This window comes from Protopterus annectens, chromosome 13.part0 (assembly GCF_019279795.1).
Source record: "Protopterus annectens isolate FY-2018-M chromosome 13.part0, PAN1.0, whole genome shotgun sequence".
In the NCBI taxonomy this organism is placed as follows: domain Eukaryota; kingdom Metazoa; phylum Chordata; order Ceratodontiformes; family Protopteridae; genus Protopterus; species Protopterus annectens.
The window spans coordinates 847,535,306-847,554,946 of record NC_056747.1 but is presented as its reverse complement, the minus strand read 5'-3'; the positions used below and the strand labels follow the sequence as shown (position 1 = coordinate 847,554,946).

At 37.8% G+C, this 19,641-nt stretch overlaps 1 protein-coding gene across 1 annotated transcript in view; it reads right to left on the bottom strand.

Moving 5' to 3' along the window:
- Window positions 1-19,641, bottom strand: part of LOC122787713 (carbonic anhydrase 4-like) — a 344,635-nt gene that overhangs the window by 200,651 nt on the left and 124,343 nt on the right. Inside the window, exons 3-5 of the mRNA XM_044054571.1 lie at window positions 9,683-9,847; window positions 4,910-5,061; window positions 4,000-4,092 (exon numbers count right to left, since the gene is read on the bottom strand). Of these exons, the coding sequence (XP_043910506.1) occupies window positions 4,000-4,092; window positions 4,910-5,061; window positions 9,683-9,847 (410 nt within the window). The remainder of the gene's footprint in view (window positions 1-3,999; window positions 4,093-4,909; window positions 5,062-9,682; window positions 9,848-19,641) is intronic.

Genomic DNA, 19,641 nt, shown 5'->3' with positions numbered 1-19,641 from the left:
TGGCGGCGCGCTAACATATGATGCGTTTCACTTCCACTTGGTATAACTATCTACACTGGGTTGGACTACGGGCACACGGTTTTCAATGTCATTTGTTCGCGGTATAGGGACCCATTATTCCCTACCATGCATTTGTGTTTGCTTCTTCATTTTGTGTTCTCAGGAACTGTCTTGCATGTATTACATACGTTTCAATATCCATGGACACTGACAGATGTGATTACTATTGCTTGCAAATTGTTATATGCAAGCATTTTAGGTTGCACGTCGACAGCTGACATTTCCACGCCTCTGTGTGGCACTTCGACACGCCCTATGCACTCGCGCTCATTTCCTATGCACGTGGCTGTGGTGGCAGCTTGCCTTCATTAATATGCATTTGGCGCTACTGCGTCATCTTCACGCCGCACGGTGGGCGCAAAGCTTCATGAATCCCGGGGAAGGTTTTTATATTGTTTAGATAATAAGATCATTGTATCTAAAGTTAACATGTTGTCACATGTCTGTCTTTCATTCATAAATCCTGACTGTCAAGGTGATATTACGTTAGGTAATACTTTTTCTAAATCTGTTTGTAAGTATTGCAGCTAAAACTTTGATGCCTAGATTTATGAGAGAAATTGGTCTATAATTTCCAGGGTTTTTAAGAACAGACTTGCCTTTAGGTATAAAAATTGTCTTTGAGTTATTTACATATAAATCTGTAATGCTATATTCTCTTATGTAATTATAGATTTTTAATAAGAGTTTTGATATCTTTTGCCCCAAGGATTTATAGAATTTTACTATATAGCCATCTGGTCCAGGAGCTTTACTTGTTTTCAGGCTGTTTATTACTGAAAGGATTTCTTGTTGTGAGATGGGCGCTCGAAGTGAGTCCATTTGAGCTTGACTAATCTTTGGGAAGATTAAGTTCCCTAAGAAGAGGTACCTCTCTAAATCAGTAGTTTTTATTTTTTGTGGGCCATACAAGTTTGAGTATAAATCTTCGAAAGTTTTAATAATTGTTTGATTAGTATTATATGTATTCCCACGGAATTCGATTTCTATTATCACAGGGGCCTTGTTGTTTACATTAATTAACCTTGCCAATAATTTTGATGGAGTTTGTGCACAATCAGAATACTTTGCTAGGGTTTTCATTTCTGAGAAGAAGAATTGTTCTGGGTGCATAATATTTAAGTATTTTTGTAAATTATTCCTTTGTTCTTCTAGTAACGAGCTCGGGGTTTTTTGGATTGAGTCTTCTATTTTGTTTATTTTATCTTTAATTCTGGTCTCTTTATCTTTTAATATTTTTTATAGTATGACACTTTCTTTATTAAAATTCCCCTGATTTCAGCTTTGCTTGCTGTTGCTGCCCATTGTATATTGTAGGGAATATCAGTTAATGTTAGGTAATGTGCAAGAACTTAAACAGCCTAAGTGTTCAATTAGAACCAGTTCAGAACTATTTATGGCTAGTAAAAACCCAAACATAATGGAAGACTACCACTTGCATATGCTGGTATGTACATTTTTCATACTGCCTGTCCTCATACATTTTTTAATTTAATTAGTTACACACAGATGTGTACGGAGACAGATGAGTGTTGATGCAAGAGAGTGAGAGAGATGTTAGGCAGCTCTATGTATATAGACAGTCATACTACTATAAGGAGTTATATAGGTTCATAGGTGATAGTTAAGTACTAGACTATATGCCCAAGGCATTTATAAGCCTAGCCAGAATGTGTTGGCTTTCGCCACCCCCTTAGATTAGTTCCTAGTGCTTCTGTCCAGCAGAGCCATTAGTTCCCTGTGCCACTGTCCAGCAGAGCCACTGCAGTGATCCCCGGGGTAAATTGTCTGTTTCCCATCCACCCATCAAGGTTTCTCTTGAAGAGTGTTAGTGAGGGGCTCTGCCTGATGTATATTGGAATCCTGTTCCAAAGCATGGGGAGTCTCTGGGACAGGAATCTATCCCTCCATGTCCTATTTATCATTGTGGTGAAGTTTGTATCTCTAGAGCGTGAGGCTCTCTGATTTTTTTTTTTAGGTGGAGCATGTCCATTAATTCTGGGTTGGACATGGCCTTGTATGTCCATATGTTAAATATATATTTTTGATAGGGCTGGTGTGGACATGCGATATAATGCTAGATTCAAGCTTTGTATGCATCAAGTGGTGCCGTTAATTGCTGAAGAACATTCAGTCTATGATAAGTATTCCTGCTATCCAAATTTAATTGTAATAATTGTTCTTCTAGAACCAGACCTTCCTGACAGGTAGATTTTGGAATCTTCTTTGGAGGCTGTACCTGAGCATGCCTTGTAAGAGGTCCAGGATTTTGCTCAGAAACATTTTTTATGATTCATCAGGGTCCCAATGTGACAATACCATGCAGCAGTAGTTTGATCATTTCTGCCCAGGCAACCCCTCTCCTACAAATCTGTAATGACTTTGTGTATATCCAATGATAACAGTAAATGTCTGCCTATGCACACAGTTTTATTACTGCATTTACATTATTTGATTACACACACTCCTTTATTTTCCATTATCATTGGACCATTTGATTGTTTGACTGCCTAACAAAATTGGGAGCTTCTTTAGCTGAGCTCGTTGGAGTGCTGTTGGTTTCTTGGTGTTTTGCAAGTGATTTTGATGGCTTCTTGCAGTTTGTTCTGCTGTTGAGCTTTTTGTATATGATCAGCTGCTGGAGGTTAGAGTCCTGGTGAACCAGGTTTTCAGCCATAACCTTATGTAGTTGATTTTATCTCTATCTAGATACCTTTAGTAGATGTCCGGAGGTGTTCACAGATGCATCATGAAGATTGCTTTATGGGATGTTTATTGTTCTAACTAGATGTTTCATGTTATTGAAGCATTTGAATTTTGTCTATAGACATTGATTCTATTTGGACATTTTGTTCTGATTCTGTGTCTGGTTTGCTTCAGTCTTCATTTTTCACTTGGGTGAGCTAGGTTTACTTATATTGCCAGTTTAGGGACGTTTGGGATATTAGTTATTTTAATCTGAATTAGGGACATTGAGATTATTAGCAACAGACTGTATATAATTTAAATTGCAGCTTATTTGATTTATCTTGTTCATTTATTAGACATTTGGAACACCATTATATGTACTGATTTTATTATATGATTTGAGTTGTCTTCATTTCTAGTAATAATTTTGACAGTACACTTTGATATGTTGAGTAACTTTGCATTCTTTTTATAATATGTTGTCTGCTTAGTGTATTTGATGGGTTACTTCACTTCATATTATGTATAACTGCTTAGGAAATAAGCATTATAATAAATATGAAGAAGACGTTCTATAGTGGTGGATTTCTTCATGTCCAGGAGTAATTCTTCGTAGACCTTCCTGATCTTCCTTAAGACATAACTATTTTGAACCCTTCAGCAGTGGGTTCAAAGTCTCAGGTATGCTGACTTTTATTCCACAAAAGCACTGGGTATGCTACCTATGGTTAAGGTGGTCAGTGAAGACATTGTTTAACCTTAATTTGGATATCGGTAAATTCCCACAGGATGTGGGGATTGGTATCAGATGTGTATTTCCATCCTCTTGCACCTATTCTATCCAGTACCCCTATCACCAGCTGAACAAGAGTTACCTGGAAATGAATTAGGGCTTCTTCCCTTTATGTCATGGGACCAGCCTGGCATTTACTTAATAACTTTTTGACTGTTCACACTTTGTGCGTACAACAATTTTTCATGCACACAATTTTATCATATAAATTAATGCTAAAATGAAAATCAAATATTTTGGACGAATGAAGACAATACCAGAAAAAGAAAACAATCATACAAAATTGAATAGAATTTCTGCATATTTCTATAGTTAAGTGGCACAAAGTTCTTCTTGCTGGCATTAGAGTTATTTTCTCAACTATAATCTAATACAACATACTGCAGTATCTTAACAGGAAAAAAATACAAAGATTATGTAATGTGTTTTAAAACCACGCATCCAGTTTGCATACTTACATTGTAAAGAAATCCTAGTACTGCGATGCCATCTGCTTCTTTTATAGCCTCGTTTAAATCAGCAAAATTTTCCTTAATATGAACAATGTGGAGCTGTAAGAAACAAATTGTGTTTTTCACTTTTTTGCTATTTTTCACAGAAAAAAATGATATTGCGCTAAATTACAGATTTTCTTTTGGGGTTCACTAATGTAAACATTCAGAATTAATTGATCAAATTCATCAGGAACACTGTGAGAACAAATAATCTACTACATAAATGAAATGGCAGAATCCAGCCTCAGTGTACATATTGGATTTCTAACCACATGGAAATGATGTTATATACAGTCATGAAAAACATAATTAGCACAAGAAAGTGCTTCAACAGTACAGTAAGACCAGACATGTGGGAATGTGCATTGTCTGAATATGCTGGGGTAATTTACTGTGCTGGCTGCAAGGCATCTCTATGAGCCTCCAAGAATTAACATTTATAACACTGAGCTTTAAAAATCATAACAGAGCATCAGAAAGAGGAGCACTTTTTTATTTTAAAGAACAGAAAGTGTTTATATGCTTGTACAGGCTTCATGTATGTGTTTAGTAAATGATGCACACATAAACAAGTCTGAGTTAATGAGGAATGTCATAAATCTAAGAGGAACAAGGTTACATTTAAGGGCCAAAATCATAGCACTATACCTAAATTATAGTAAATGAGAGGTATGGTGCAAGGTGTTCCACTTTACAGATGGTTTTTAGTCTGTTATTGACTAACCATACCTTTCCATCTCCACTTCTAGCAGATGGATATAAAGAGATGCAAATAAGCATGGCTTTGTTATCTATCACATGTATATTCATTGCATTTTAGTAGATAACAAATAAATAAATTATTAAATACATACATACTGATAGGCTTACTTACCTCCATTGGATACCGTTCACCATCTATTGTATGTTCTGATCCAATCTCCTTAACATCACTCGTGCCCCAGTGAAAGTGCATTTGTACAGCTTTATATGTTGTTGGAAGGCCACCTCCAGATACTTTTATTGAACTGTTTAGAGTAATTTGGGCTGGAAAAATGTAATGTCATTTGCATTATATCCAATAACACCATATTTTGTTGACAAATAACAGATTTTTTATTTGGTATGGCATTTTTATAACAATGAATAACGTGAATTAAGAAATTGGCTTTGATGCATATCCAGGGCATACATACTTGGATTGCAAGAACCTATTTTGCTATCAACATGTAAGCTGAAAAGTGTAGCCATGCTGTCTGTTATAACTCACCATCCAATCCTAGAATTCTTTCTAGAGAACTGCTAGAAATGAAGTGACATTTTAGTTGAGAACATCTGTTAATCAAGCAATAAGACGCAATAGGCTGAGTGTTATTCAAATTTAGAAGAAAAAAGCAATCCAGCACATTATTTAAAATAAAATGCGTTCAAATTTAAAAAATCCAGTACATCATTTAGAATAAAATCATACCTTTATTCAGATAAACTCCTGGTGTGCTCTATTAGTGTGTCCCTGATTGGATGAACCTTGCACTCCCTGGCATGACTTTATGAACTCAGGTACCTTTCTTGCTGTTTTACAATTTTACATGTTTTCAAAACAGGTAGTTTAAACAAAAAGGATGAAATCCTGAGGAGTAAGATATTTGTACTACTGTAACTCTGTAGCTAATTTTATAGATTAAGGTGATACAGAACCTGACAAAATGATTGTGGAAAGGATATCCTACACCTTGAAATACTGGAGCTGTGTCTTTGGATAAGTTTACCCCTGTACTTATTTAGATGTGCCTATATCTGCTCTTCAGGAACTGCTGCCATGGCCTAGACCCAGAAGTGCTTCATTACAATGATTAAAATGTAATTTTAATTTAAAAGATGTGTAGAACTGATATGATGCTCGACCTCAGTATTTAATGCATAAAATGACAAATCAGAGCTCATAGTTTGTCAGTTATATCATTTACTATTTTAATAAAATAGGACATGGATATTTTTTTTAAATTTTGATTGCTAGCAATAAAGTTCTAGTCTGGCCAATTATTTTTAATAGATCTCATTTGCACGATGGAACCTCTCCCAGAAAAAATTATAACTGTGTGGGGCTTGCAGTTTTAAAACATTAACATTCCTAGTTGACATGAATGACAGGGAATATGAAAGATACAAAGAATGATGCACATTTACACACACAAGTGCACATAAAAAGAGGCAAGCACAAATGTACTCATTAGTTCTGTTTTCATGCTTTGTAAGAATGTTGCTGGCTACCAGCTTCACAAAAATATGATCTGACTTCTTAGTGCTATTACTAATTCTTGAATCACTTTTCCTTGCATCTTACCAGAGCATCTGCATTTTCCTGGAGGGGCAGGACATGGTTGCCTGAAGGATGATATCACTTGCTTGAACAAGTATGACATCCTCACACTTCACTCACAACAGCATGTACAAGGATGCAGAATAGGTATAGCCAAAATAAAATGCACCCATAAACACATGAGATAGAGAATAAATTAAAATAATGTGTTGTTTTGTAAGAAAACAGTGGTAATTATGGTTAGGAGCATTCAGTAGTTTGGGAATAAATGAGTCTGCTAGTTTCAAACCTGTATTCCAAATAAGAAATAAGGCATTTTGCAGGCTTGAAAATAGAAATAATATGTGTTCATGAAGTATTTTATATTTAAGTATATTTATTTTTCAGTGTTTACATCATATGAGTTGGGTTGGCATCTGTAAAGAATCTTTCCTGGCAATCAGGAAATAAGGATTTCAGATGGGAAATTTGGTTTTGGAGAGAGTTTGTCAGTTATTTTGAGATATTCTGGAGGCTAACATAATTCTGAACCATATTTTATTAAACTGCTTACTGTTTCACTTATACTGAAAGCAAAAAAAGCATATTGCATTTTGCCACAGTAAACAAACTGTGCAGCTGTTAGACCAATCCATTATTTTACATTTATAAAAAAGAAAACTCATACTTTTTAGTTGTTTTGTACTTCTGCTCAGATGCAACATGAAAAGGGCTATTTTGGTAAGTCTGCTTGTCTGCTAATTGCCACACTTCACACTGCCCTGGATGACAGTTGTCAAAATAATCTGTTTTAACTGGCATCCAGAGCAGTGTGAAGTATCATTTTTTTCAAAGCAGCCAAGTGGAGTGGGTAATGGGGATCCATACCTGTTTTTTTTTTTCTTATAGCTATGGGCACCCCAGCCAACACCGGGCCCTAAGCAGCTGCTGAGGTCATCTTGTGCTAGATCCAGCCCTAGCTGTGTGCAGCAGGAGATACAGCAGAAAGCAGTCCAGCTAAATAGAGCAGAAGATCCTGCTATGTAGTACAATTGAAAAACTACACTTAAAAGTCACAACCAATCAAGAATAAGTTTGAAAATTAAGCTTGAAGCAAGCAGCATGCTCAGAATGCCAACAAATGTCCCATTCTTATTAGAAAAAAAAGCCAAGACTTCTCCAAAACAGAAAAAATTCTGGTACATTTTAGAGTATAAGATAATCCCAGACATCTCTGGGCAATTGAGATTTATAACGATGGACAAGGTATTGTACTGCAGTGAGCGTCTCTTGCTTTATTGATTTTATTTATTTGTTCAGTGGGTAGCCATAAGGCAGACATTACAATTAAACACATTGTATACAAAGATGTCACAGTAGTTTAGCAGTTCATTACAAAACAGAGCATAATACAAATGCAAAGTGAGATAAGAAGACGTGTTTACATTATAAGATATAGAGACACGAAGAACTAATAACATTCTATATTTACAAAAGATAAAAGAGCAAGGCTTCCCATGTCACTAAAATAAATTAAAAATCTAGAGTGAGGTTTTATATATGAAATATTTTTTTTCATTTGTTATTAAAAGGTCAAAATTTTTGTTTAAAACTGCATCTGGTGAGAAAATGTGAGTGGGTACAATCAAAGTGTTAGTTGCAGCTGAAGATAAAACATGAATGCTAGAGCTATATGCATATGGTAAACCTGATGTGCTGTTACTGGGATTAGAAGGTATCTGAAAAATGGAAGTGAGATTTATTTTTTATCATACAATTTGTCTGAATCACAAGATGGCCACCGAATGGATGACAATAAAAATTTAATGCAGTTACTTAAAGGTACACCAAGTTATACTGCAGTTTAGAAAAACAGCAAAAGAAAGTCTAAAGTTAACCAATAAAAATGACCCAAAATGCTACATTTCAAACTGTTCATACACACTCATCTACTTCCTAATAACGAAATGATCAAATGCATAAATGGAGTGGGAATTCATTTTAAGGAGCAGCATGAATATGCAAACTAAATGGAAACTGGGGATGGGATATCAAGTCCATTTAATGAAGGTTGCACAAAGCACTGCTGAATGCATATTCATTTATACAAAAGGATAAGGAATAGCGGTACTGATCTTACACATCACTAACATAACTAGCATCTTTTTTGCATGGGTGCAAGTCCCATGCACCATTCTCATGTGGGGGACTTTGTTCCTCACTGCTTACTTGCACATGCATACTCCAGGGTTATACAACCTTGGGGAAAAGAAAAACACCGCAGAGTTGAAAATGTGTTATCTCACAACAAACTGACTGAACTAATGGAAAATTTTCAGAAGTGACTAGAAAGCAAAATGCCTTTAGCTACAGATTCAAAGGACTGCAACATGGAAATCTGCCATTATTAGAATAAAGCATGAACAACTGTATATACATTTTAGTTGTTTTCTTGACCAATACAAGGATGCTAAATTGTATAAAATTGTAACAAATTAATCATCTATGCACAGCCAGTACCAGATGAGAAGCTTAAATTGCTGCGGATGTAAATACTTTAAGCATTTAAGTTTAGAAAACAAAATGTTACACTGAACTTCTAAATTTGTATAAAAAGTTGACATTAGTAAAGAATACAAACAGTAACAAAATACAGAGTGACACATCTTACTTTTGCAAAGAAAATATTAAAACATCTGGCAGTTTAGTGCAGAGGATTATTAAGACGATGAGCTGCTAATGAACCCTATGCTGTAGTCCTAGGGTTGATTCCCTAAGTCTCCATTTGTCTACACTGAAATCTCTGCAGGTGATTTAGCCAAACAATGCCTCTGGGCCTCAATCCAGTTTTGCAACCTTCTTAGCAACATACTTTAAAAACTAACTTAAAATCTGTAATATATTATGTACATCAGAGTCATAGTACATTTGGTAAGGAACATAATATTTAATGGAGAATCCTGTTTAGCAAATTTTATAGACAATTAAAAATGCCCCAATTAAATATAACCTCTTTTGAAGTGATGTGACTTCAGAGTAGATTATATTTAGGTGCAGGGATTCTTCCCCACATGACTGTGTTGGCCCACCACCACCACCACCACTGCCAGACATCTTTCATTCAGCTGTACTGAACAAATTAATAGAATTGTGCTGACAGTTCTAGTTCAGTATAAAGTAACATGGCATATTGAACGGTTAATTTTAAATGCAATAGCAAACATAGAAAGCTGAGACAAAGCAAAATAATTCATTAAACGTACTCATGGAGGCATGCAATTAGTTCCATTTAGAATGGCGAAGTAAAATTGTTGAAGTTTAAAAAATGTTCATTCATACTTTTAAAATGCTTATATCTCAAGAACTTACCTGAATGGCCATTGTTCTTTATTGTTACTGTGTTAGATTGACTGTAATAAACAAACTCGAATGGTTTGAGACTAGAGTTATATTTTGCCTTCGCAGTTACAATATTAACAGGTGACTGTTTTGAGCCTGCACAGGCTGATTCCACCTCATTCCATTCCATTGGTCCTAAAAATAAATAAATATATAAATAGACCAACAATTTACAAAACAGCACAAGTTTAAACAGCACAAGCAGGTGGACATAAGAAGCAGAAATTTAAATTCTCAGATTTAGTTAGTTTTCCACTTTACCACCTTTGTTGCTGCTACAGTCTACCTAAGGCTTCCAAGGCCATTACCTCATCTGTATACTAACAAGCACATAGAGTTTTTTAACTCCAAGTAATCAGCCATTATTCTATAGGTGTAGGTTGCCCAGGTGCGGCACAGTAATCACCGGTACTCTAAGCTGGGGTAGGACAACCATTAGGAGTGACCTGTTATAACCAGGTGTTATTCTGAGGTATCATTTGGGACACAAAGAGATTTTACCTACATAGGCAGGAAGGGCATGCATTGATGCTAGTATATATTCTTCTAATGTTATAACTGGTTGCATATCCAAAACAAACACATTGACTGCATTTAAGATACTCTTCCCAGCTGTTAATTTTTTTTGAGGACTGTGTACAATATCTGACTCAGTTATGTTACTTAGAGATGTATGAGATGGGTGTTTGAGAGGGTTCACTTGCTGTCCAACTTCTGGAATGCTTGAAATGCAACCAGCATTTTTGTTTCTGTAGCTGACATACCTCCTATTGATGCATCCACATGTTTGTACTCCTGAAATATGCTGCAACTTCAGGCCTCTAGTCTCTGCTAGGGGCCCTGCTGTTCTGACAGGAAACCGAACCAATAGCCCTGAAAAGGAGCACTGCTACCTTGTACAAAGCCCTTCCCAACTCTGGCTGGGCCCCTAATCTACCAGTCCTATTCTTAAAGCTAACACTGTACATTGTGAATAAAAATCCAACCATTCCAGCAAAACTGAATTTTTCTGAATTCAGGTAAAGCCCTTCTGAGCATAACGATTACTGTTTTGTTATCTTAATGTCTATAGTCAGAGAAATGCACAAGTTTTGCTGTGTATGGTAGCATAGGTTTTGAAGAACTAAATTGAACTAAGTGAAGAACTAAACTGAATTAAGAGTATACTTTTATATCTGATGTTAATATTCTGAGTTAATATGTAAACAGAAAGAACCCAAAAGATGAAAACTAATATGACAACATCACATTAGACAGGAAGGCTACAATCATATTATGAATAGAAACTACTAACCATGCAGATATGTGATGCTATATTGTTTCTTACACAACATTAAAAGATAAAATGTAATAACTGAATCTATGATATATATTTTTTGTCAGACATAATATCAACATATATCGAAGAGAAAGAATTAATTAAAATTAATTTATTTACAGTTACTTAATTGTCTTTTATATCAGTAATACCGTGCTTTTTGGTCCACCTGTATTTTTTCCCTGATGTTAATAGGTGTGATGTATGGAATGATATTCTATCTGTTATTTCACAAAACAAGCAGTGATCTTTCTAAGACGTCATCAATATCACAACATCAATGCTTCTGACAGAAGCTGCTGAGAAAAGGCTTATTAATAGCTAGCAGATCAGATATGATGATGTTAGAGTATTGCTGGTATACAAAACGAGCAAAACATATTAAATCAGTTTCCAGACAAGAGGAGATAGTACATGGAGTAGCTAAGTCAGAAAGACTGTTATTCCCAGCCATGTGCATGACTATTATAGATTAAAATTTAATGTTAGCTTATGTGCATATAAAAAAATACAGACTGCATGCATGTCACTCTATAGTACATGCATGTTACTCCATACTACATGCATGTCACTCTATAGTACATGCATGTCACTCCATAATACATGCATGTCACGCCATAGTACATGCAGATCACTCTATAGTACATGCACGTCACTCTATAGTACATGCATGTCACTCCATAGAACATGCATGTCACTCTATAGTACATGCATGTCACTCCGTAGTACATGCACGTCACTCCATAGTACATGCACGTCACTCTATAGTACATGAACATCACTCTATAGTACATGCATGTCACTGCATAGTACATGCATGTCACTCCACAGTACATGCATGTCACTCTATAGTACATGCACATCACGCTATAGTACATGCACATCACTCTATAGTACATGCACATCACTCTGTAGTATATGCATGTCACACTATAGTACTGATCTTCAGTAATGAAGAAAAGAGGCTGTGCAGATGTAAAACTGATTTCAAGTTAAATCATTGAGAGCACTTTTAAGAAGCACAAGTCATCAGAAGTGCTCCCTTTCTTCAATATGCTGTGACCCTAGATAAGGTATATTTAGGAAATAGTTTGTGAGGATGAAGCTACCCGCACATGGTGCAGGAGAGTACACAACCCCTCCAAAAATTCCTGGAATGCACTACACTTTATAAAGGGAACACTTTTCATGAGCTGTCATACTGAATGAAAGTGTTCTCAACTAAAAGGAAGTAAACTATAAAATCTGCAGTGAAAAGTTCAAGTAAGCATTTATATTTTATTTAGTTTTATTTTTCCACCATTTATTATAAACTTGCTTGAGTTCATAAAGGTTACCATGAGGTATAACATTTTTAGTTTCAAAGACAGCTATATCAGATTGTGTTTGAAGAAAGATGTCCAGCAGTAGTAGACTGTGTCCACATCGATACTAGATGCTAATGAGCCATCTGGGGAAGTGGCATATGCTAATTAGCCAAGTGCCGTCCCTCCAGGAATTGCCTTCATAAAGGTATCTACAAGCCAAGTGACTTAGAAAATCACTTGGCTGTGTACATTGGCATGGCCACTCCTTCCACATAATAGTAGTGAACAAAGCCAAAAAGTGGCAAACATCTATCTCAGGAATTATGTAATGCCTGCAACGTCATGACATATGAGAGAGGAACAGGAAATGTTAGGCATACCTGTCAACCTTGCAAAATAACAGCTTTTGCCCTAGCATACTTTTACGGAAGGATATAAAGTTGGTACAGCAGTTAGCATTGTCACCTCCCAGCAAGAGGTTCTTTGGTTCGATTCATAGCTGGGGTGCCTTCTGTGCAGAGTTTGCATGTCCTCCCTGTGGTCACATTGGTTTCCTCTGGGTGCTCTGGTTTCCTCCCACGGTCCAAAGACATGCAGTAGGTGGATTGGACAAATTATGTTGCTATAATGAGCATTGCATTTAGTGGTAACTTATTTTTTGTATATTGCACACCTTATTTGTCACAAGTGGTCTAGATCATAGTAGAAAAGAAACTTGCATCATTGTATGTCATTAGCAAACAAGCACACAAACAAATCACAACCAAAGTATGCAGCCTCCCAACTGCCTGCTACCCAGTATAGGTTCATAGGTTCATACTAGGCTATCTGCCCGAGGGCATTTACAAGCCTAGCCCATAGTTTTGTGGCTTACGCCACCCCTTTAGTATGGGGAACTATACCCATTATTTTGCTGTGCCTCTGTCGAGCAGTGACACTGAGGTAATCCCTGGGGTATATCTGCGATCTCCCATCCATTGGTCAAGATTTCTCTTGAACAAGGCCAGCGAGGTGCTCTGCCTCACATATACCGGGATTTTATTCCACAGCATAGGGAGTCTTTGGGTGATGAATCTATCCCTCCAGCACGTCCTATTAATAGCCGTGTCGAGGTTTAAGTCTCCCGCCCTTGTGGCTCTGACGGATCTAGATTTTTTGAGGTGAAGCATATTCATCAAATCTGGGTTTGACATGGCCTTGTATGTTAGGCAAAGGTCACCTCTGAGCAAGTGGTAAGCGACTGAATAGAGCTGGAGTTCTTTCAGTCGGGCAGCATAGGACAGATGTTTGAGACCTTTATCCTTTTGGTGAGGAACTTTTGTGGCCTCTCCAGCTGCTGCAAGTGTCGGGTCAGATACATTCCGAATGGGGCATTGTACTCAATCATTGGTCTGATGAGTGATGAGTATAGGGAGACTATGACCTCCCTTGATCTAGATGAGAATCCCTTCATGATAAGGTGGGCAATGTAGAAGGTCTTCCTAACTACTTTAGCTACATGGGTGTCGAATGACAGACTACTATCAACCTGGGTCCCATTCGTATTTTTGTGTTTTCATAGGTATATGATTTTGGACAGTGCAGTGGTGCAGCGGTTTACATTGTCACCTCACAGAAAGAGGTTTTCCAGTTCGATTCTTGGTTGGGGTGCCTTCTGTGCAGAGTCTGCATGTCCTCCCTGTGTTCATGTGGGTTTCCTCCCACATTATAAAAGACATGCATCTGGAGCATTTCTCCCCAGGCCTCTGCTGAAAATTGGCTTGTTCTAAGTTGGACTTTCCTGGTAAACAAATGTTAAAAATAAAAAATCTATATCTATATACAAGACAACTGATCTCAAAGACCATTAAGAAATGAGCCACTGCAATTTATTTACTTTCCCTGTCTATAAGGGACTGATGGGTCAAACCCAGGGTGAATTGATAGATACTCATCCACTTGTCTTTGTTAGATTTAAAGACACTGAGGGTAATATCTTGTTTTACATGGAGTGGGAGTTTATTCCAAAGGTAGGGTATTCTTTGGGAAAGTCAGTTGTCCTGCCAACAGGTCCTATTTAGATTAGAATATAGATTTAAGTCCCTACAGTGAACATTTGTAGTGTTTACAGTTTTACGAGCATGCAAGAGCTATGATAAAACAGGGTCAGTGGCACCTTTGGCAGAGATCACTATGTAGGAGTCTATAAGAGAAAGAATAGAGTAATAAAACTTTTAGTATATTCTCTAAAGGAACATAGGAACATACTAGTCAAGGAATCACTTAGTCCATATAATGCATAGCCATATGCTCTTTTGAGCAGACAACTTAAAGGTTCTTACCACGATTTTCAAGCAGTTAATAATGCTCACCTCCCAAACAAGCAGCACTGTACATGATAACCCTGGTGTAAATTTGTGTCTACCTATACAGTCATCAAGACTAGCCTTAAAGGTAAACAAAGTTGTACTTCGTTTGACCTATTGTGACAAATTATTCCATAGGCTTGAAATACACTGTGTTTTGAACCTATCCCTCCAGTGGGTCTCTTTATGATTCAGAGCAGTTTTAGGTCTCTAGTGCACATGTTTGTAGAGGCACTAGGTTTGTGAAGAAATAGGAAGTCAAATAGTTTGGGTCTTTCATGGCTCAAAAAGATAGACACAGGTCACCAGTGAGCAGCTAGTATGCTACTGAGAATACAGAAAGTCATGTTAATCTTTTGGGATAGTTTAAAAGATGTAAGACCTTTAATTTCCTTATTTAAAAATCTTTGATGTCTTTTCAGTTGAGTGATATGCTTGGATTTGGTCAATCCTAAGCAGGCATTGTATTCAATGATGAGTCTGATAAGAGATGAATACAGTGGTAGGATGACTTCTCTGGCTCTTGTAGATATTCCCTTGGTGATTAACTGGGCCAAATAGAAGGATGTCTTGACCTAGGTCTCTTAATGACAATCTCTTAATAAAGAGGAATACCATTTATAACATATGAGGTAGGAGCAGCTATTTTTACCAAAGTCTACTACACTGCACTTTTTTGCATTAGTTTTAAGTTGTTTTCAGTACACCAGCTACGTGCACATTCAACACTTGATGGAGCTGTTTAGTTTCAACAGATGAAAGGATAACAGTACCCATCTAGCAGTCATCAGCAAACAAGGGCAAACCCACTTCTGTAAAGGCTTGTATGTCTGCAAAGTAAATGCCAAACAGGAGAGTGCCTAGCAAGAATCCCTACGGCACCCCACTCATTACAGTTTTACATTCACAGAGTGTACTAGCAATTTTCACAACCTGGGACCTGACGGATAGTCAATTTACAATCCAGTAGACAACACCGGGTTTTACATTAAGTTTGTCTAATTTTTCAATAATTCCAGCATGGGAAATAGTATAAGAAGCCTTGACAAAGACAACAGTGTGGACAGAGTGACCAATGTCCACAGCCAATGTAACCTTTTCAAAGATGTTTGCTATATTCAGGTTGCAGGATCTGCCCTTCACAAAATCAAACTGAGTGGGGTCCAGTTCTGTAAATGTGCCTGTTTCTGCATAAATGAGTTATATAATGATGCAGTCCATAGTTTTACATATAAGGCTGATGAGAGTAATGGGCCTATAATTATCTGGGTCTACAGTGGGGCCACACTTGTGTAGGAGAGTCACAGTGGCTGTTCTCCAGGCATCAGGCACAAACCCTGTAGACAGGCTGAGGTTGAACAGTTTAAGTAGAATCTCAGATAATGCATACTCGGCCCAGATGAGAATGCAGCCTGGTATATTGTCTGGTATCGAGGATGTAATATTTTTAGCCTTTGACAGTAATTCTAACACTTGTTCCAAGGTGATTTTAGGGGAAATTAAATTTTCAGTGATAGTGGGGGCAATAATATGAGTAGGTGGGTTAAAGTTATCTCTTAAGGGAAAGGGTATATTTCTGGTCTCTGAGGGGGAGGGGGTCAAGTTTGCCCCACCCCCCCTCACCCGGTGGAAAGCTTTTTCTTCTGGTATCAGCTACTGTGGGAGGCCTTGGTAACAGTCCTCCCTCAAGTGAATGGGAGTCTATGGCTGCTTCCAGTGATCAACCCCTCTTTGATGATATTCCTGTTGCAGTTAGCAGTGCTAAATAAAAGGATTTCATGAAGACCATTGTCACATTATGGTCAAAAGAGAGGGAGTTATCAACTCCAATTCTTACGCATCTGACTACATTTTCATTTTGTAGTGGTGTGTTGTCTATATAGCATTATGAGTGGAGAGGTTGTCTACCAGAAGTGATGGCACTATACCTTTTGGCATTATTTTGAGTCCATTTATAGCACACTACGAGTTTGTCTTACGAGTTCATTCTGGAAGATTTGAGTGTTAGAGGGTGACCTAACAACAACCCCCAGTTTACAGTCGCAAACTTTGTGAGATAGAGGTCTTGGTTCTTGATTTAGAGATCAGAGATGTAAATGCCCAAAAGGACCGGTTCCAGTACTGAGCCCTGAGGTACACCACTGGTCAATTTTGTACTTTCTGATGCAGTGCCTGCAACTTCCACTGTATGGCTTCTGTCTTTCAGCAAGTTTGATGTCCATCTAATCAAGTTATGTCTCTTTCTCTCTCTCTCTCACTCTGTCTGCTTGTCCCTCATGGTTTTACATCTCAAGTCAGTCCTTCTCACATATATCACTATTGTCTCATAGCCATACTTGTCAGGAGTAAGGGTCCTTAGAAACCGTGTGATATCAGAAATCTTGATGACTGAAAGCTTCTCCTTGACCAGCCTCGTGAGTGATGAGTTAATGTGCCTGAATATGGAGTCGCCTATCACTAAAACATTTCTATTGCTCCTGTGGTTTAGAGTTGTAGATTTAGAGTGTTTTTGCTCATGGTAACATTATTACAGGTATTCATAAGGTGGACAAGTGGTATGATTTTTGCAGAGACTTCATTTTCTTATTTCTAGGCAGAGCTGGATCCTGCACTAGGTGACCAAGGCAGCTGCTAGGGCCAGTGTTGGCTGTTGGGGGAGTGGTAAAAAATAAAATTGTCTGTAAATGAAACAAGTCTGAAGACGTCCTTAAACACAGGATGGTTTTAGGACCTTGTGGAAGACCACTGTAAAGAAAAGCAAAACACAAAAACCTCAACATTAGTATAATGTCCTAATGTAAACCAAAGGAGATGAGATTTGATTTAACAGCCAAAGCCAAGGACATCAGAGCAGAAAGCAAAGTGGATTTAGATATGGTATCCGTGTGCAGGACTGAAGCTGCCAAAAATTTGTGTGTGTGTGTGTGTGTGTGTGTGTGTGTGTGTGTGTGTGTGTGTGTGTGTGCGTGTGTGTGTGTGTGTGTGTGTGTGTGTGTGTGTGTGTGTGTGTGTGTGTGTGTGTGTGTGTGTGTGTGTGTGTGTGTGTGTCTGTGTATAATACCCCTGTTGGGTGGGCTGTCTGGTAAAGTGACTTTGCTCAGAGTCAGACCCTGAGACTTAATAATTGGCAAGTAAGTGCCTTAAAACTCCACATCAACTGCCATGTCTCCTTTATTTTATTTATTTTGTAAATCCCTGAGGACTGCAGTCTATCAATTTCAGAGCTGTGTTGTCAGTGTCAGTGGTGCTACAGGTATCATACTTACCTTTTGTGCAGAAGGCTTCCCAAACCAGGTAGATTGATCGCTGACACTACCTTGTAGCATGGTGGGGGTGCTGCACTCCTGAGAGTGTCCTCCTTTTGATGAGATACTAATTATGAGCCTATTGTCTGTTTGGCAGTTTTAATCTTCAAAGGCAGCAGGCACTGAATTTGTAAATGAAGCACTGAAATGCAAAACTGTTTGCCAGCAGCAACCTCTTCATTAGTTAAAGTCTCTTTAATGTGGAATTATTCAGTTGACTTTTACTTCTGCAGAGATTGTGCATATTGACTGACATTGATGGATTATAATGACAGCAGTTTGGATGGCCTTTTATGGTTAAAATGTTCTGAAATGAGCAGCCTTGCCATTATTGATCCATATGTTTTGTTACACTGCTTACTGGAAAATGTTCAAAACAACATATTTAAAACATGCTCTAAATAAAAAAGTGGTGCTGTATTAAACAAAGAATATAACTGAATACAATCAGGAAGATAAATCAAAGAGCACGTGCATTTTTGCCTGGTCTTAAGAATGCATGCAGAGGGCCCATGTTTTGAAAACAGCCCAAAGGTAAATTTAATCCACCACTGGCCAGATGCATTTTCTATGAATGTGGTTTTCAATGTAGTTTCAAAGTATGCGAGTTTCAGGAGCAGAGAAGTTTACTGTTGCTCATGCTAAGTCTGTTTACATTGTGAGACTGTATAGTTTTGTTTAGCAAATGGCTATCAGTGTCTGTACTCTAAATGAATAAAGTCAGTGAAACGGAGAGTGAATGTATTTATAGCAGAACACACAAAATATGCAAAAGGCTCTCCAATGATTGATGGTCTTGTCCCAAATATTGCAGATTTTAATTGTAAGATGGAAAAAATGGGGGTTAATACTTTTAGGTATTGCACTGTGCACACAGAAGGCAGGAAGGTAATGAAAGAGCAGGAACTATCACATGGTTTTGTAGATGTAGAGTGGAACTTCCCAGTTTGATCTTCTAGTGGTCACCAATCTGAGCAGACAAGGTAAGACTTGGAGGAGTTTCCAGAGATAAATTTATAATAAGGGCAGGCAACTGAGGAAACATCAAATTTAACTGGCTAAAGGACAGAACCCACAGGGTTAGAGTTGCTGGCGCCATGTCAGACTCCAAGCCGGTCACAAGTGGTGTCCCACAGGGCTCAGTCCTTGGCCCCCTGTTGTTCGGCATCTACTTCTCAGAAGTACAGGCAAACATAGGAGGACTATGGCTGACAAAGTTTGCAGATGACTGCAAACTGGGCGCCATAGTGGAAAGTACATTGGACACAGATATCCTTCAGAGGGGTCTCACGGAAACTGAAAGCTGGTGCCAGAGCCATGGCCAAAAAATGTATAGTCATACCCTTCAGGAAAAACAAGGTAACCCCAAGCTACCATATAGGTGGCAATCCACTAAGCACAGAAGAGGTTATCAGGGACCTGGGGACCCAGGTTGACAGTGGCCTTTCTTTTGACACTCACATTGCTAAAGTGGTTAGAAAGACCTTCTACATTGCCCACCTGATCATGAAGGGATTCACATCCAGATCAAGTGAGGTCATTGTTCCCCTGTGCTCTTCACTTATCAGACCAATGATCGAGTACAATGCCCCATTCGGGATGTATCTCACCCGACACCTGCAACAATTGGAGAGACCCCAAAAGTTCCTCACCA